At 40.4% G+C, this 2,642-nt stretch overlaps 1 protein-coding gene across 1 annotated transcript; it reads right to left on the bottom strand.

The window, feature by feature from the left end:
* Window positions 1-702: 702 nt before the first annotated feature.
* LOC127094525 (uncharacterized) lies at window positions 703-1,323 on the bottom strand. Its single transcript, XM_051033349.1, has 2 exons — window positions 1,201-1,323; window positions 703-1,089 (listed from the first exon to the last, which is right to left on the bottom strand). Exons 1-2 carry the CDS (start codon window positions 1,321-1,323, stop codon window positions 703-705), a joined length of 510 nt encoding a protein of 169 aa, XP_050889306.1.
* Window positions 1,324-2,642: the final 1,319 nt, after the last annotated feature.

Genomic DNA, 2,642 nt, shown 5'->3' with positions numbered 1-2,642 from the left:
GTCATTCACTTGTTGAGTAAACAAGAATAAGTCACCTTCCTTATCTGGCTCAAAAAAAAGAACAGCTCTCGCAAAACAATTGATATAGACATGGTTGGCCCTCAACCAGTCCATTCCCAAAATAACATCAAGTTGATTCAATGGAAGACACACTAAATCAACTTCAAAATCTTTATCACAAATATTCAACGGAAATTTCAAACAAATAAATGAAGTAGTCACTGAACCCATAGCCAAAGTATCAATAACCATGCTTCCACGCATAACAGATAATTCAAGATTCAATCTCTTAGCATAATCCAAAGAAGTAAAAGAATGTATCGCACCGGTATCAATAATAACAATCAAAGGCATATTATTAATAAAGCACGTACCTCGAATCAATCTCTCCTCAGCAGAAGTATCAACACCAGACAATGCAAACACTTTCCCTTTGGCTTACTCATTCTTCGGCTTGTTGCACTTGGTACTAATGTGCCCTTGCTCACCACAGTTGTAGCAAGTCACATTCGAACCAACTCTGCCATCAAAAGATTTGTGACCTTGCTTGCCACACTTGAAACAAGCCACATCGCCCTTAGGAGACTCGGGAGCACGATGTCCCTCAACAACACATCTGAAGCACTTGAAAGGATTGTGAGATCCTCCCCCACTCGGCTTCTTGCCATCACCAGCTTTCTTCTTACCATTATACGGATTCCCTCAGAATTGCCCTTTTCCTTTCTTATCATGCAAGGACTTGTAATGAGCAGCACTCTCACGACTATCCTCATCATAGATCCTACTCTTGTTAACCAACTCAGAAAATATCGTAATCTGTTGGTAACCCATTGCCTTCTGGATATCAGGTCTCAAGCCATTCACAAACTTAAGACACTTGGATATCTTAGCATTAGCAGTATTGTCATGGGGACAAATTTTGATCAACTCCTCAAACTTTGCAGCATACTTAGCTACGGTACCATTACCTTCCATCAACTCAAGAAATTCAATTTCCTTCTTTCCACGAACATCTTCTGGAAAATACTTCTCCAGAAAACCATCATGGAAAACTGACCAAGTCACATCAATGCCATCCTCATCAAATCTCTGAACAGTGTTGCGTCACCAATCCTCAGCTTCTTTCTCAAGCATATGAGTGCCAAACTGCACCTTCTGTGCATCTGAATAGTTAATAACTCGAAAGATTTTCTCAATCACCTTCAACCACTCTTGAGCTTTGTCAGGTTCATAAGCTTCTTTAAAAGTTGGCGGATTGTTCCTCTGGAACTTCCCCAAAGCACGAAACTCATCAACATCACGCTCCCGATCACTAGCATTCATTTGCGGAATGGCACCAGCTGTAGCGGGGTATTCGTTACCATTAGATATTTACTAAATCTAAGGTAAATCATACAAGTCGAGTCGCCACCGCACTTCTATTTATCCAAAGGAATGGTTAGAAAGCGAACAAAAACCTAAAAGTTTTATCGAATCAAAAACTAGTAAAAATGTCAGAGATCTGGGTAAGGGGGTTGGTTATGCAATGGGAAGGTGTTAGGCACCCAAAGCATCCTAGGTACTCCTAGGGAGCCCTTTTCACATTTGTTGCAAAGGTTTTTGTTTTTTTTTTTTGAAAATTTATTTGTGCAAACATGATTGAAGGGATGAGAAAAGCGTGTATGTTTATCTAATGTACTACTTACTAAAAGAAGGGTCAAAAGAAAATGACTCGCACGGACGTCGCATCCACTGCATACGTATCTCATCTGAATCTGAGAATCAGAGTCTTCGTAGCTCGGCTACCTATGGGTTAAAGAGGAGTGTGCTCGGTAAGACATCACATCTTATGCTTACGTATCTCATATGTAATGAGAATCAGAGCGAAACGTAGTTCGACTAACTACGGGTAAGGGTTGTGTTTTGGGGGTGAACGACGTTACTACGCAATCTACCGGATGCTCAACCTTTGGAGACTTACTCGCCTGTAGTAGAAGGAGATAACATGTTTTTAGGAGAAGAAAAATCAATGAGTTTGGGGTGTTTAGGGATGCTCACACAAAAAGGCAGTCCTAGATGAAGGAATCGCGCTACCTTAAATGACATGCCACGAGAGGCTATACGAAACCTAAGAAATCGGTAACATGCAGGAAAAGTAAAGGGATCGAGAGATCTACCGTACGGATAAAGATCCGAAGTAACAACAATTAGATAAATAAGAAACCCAAAGACTCTTCCAAGCTAAACACCATCAAAGAAAGCGAGTCAGTACAGGTAATCGAAATAGACCTCCAGGTGGTATCCCACAAATAAAGTGGAACACCAGGCAAGCCATCTCTGCAAGAGTCATATGAGCCCTCACATAACAAAACTCAACAAACAGGTTAGAGAAACAAGATAGGGTAATCAAGAGTTGCCCCTAAATCAAAATGTAACCACATGAATCATGCCATTAAAATTCACAAAAAGCCCACAAAAAGCAACCAAGGGTAGAAGGTCTAAACCTCTTGTCAAACACATGCATCAAAAGGGTATCAAATTCACCCATAATACCTCATACATTCAGAGCATTCAAATTAAAAGCATAAAGTAATGGGAATAAGGAAAACCTGACTGGAGAGATCGAATGAAATTGAATTGCTCGGATGGGTTTGCAAAGCAAT

The sequence above is a fragment of the Lathyrus oleraceus genome, chromosome 6, assembly GCF_024323335.1.
Source record: "Lathyrus oleraceus cultivar Zhongwan6 chromosome 6, CAAS_Psat_ZW6_1.0, whole genome shotgun sequence".
Lineage (NCBI taxonomy): Eukaryota > Viridiplantae > Streptophyta > Magnoliopsida > Fabales > Fabaceae > Lathyrus > Lathyrus oleraceus.
The sequence above is the reverse complement of the archived record's forward strand: the minus strand, read 5'-3'. Positions and strand labels throughout refer to the sequence as shown.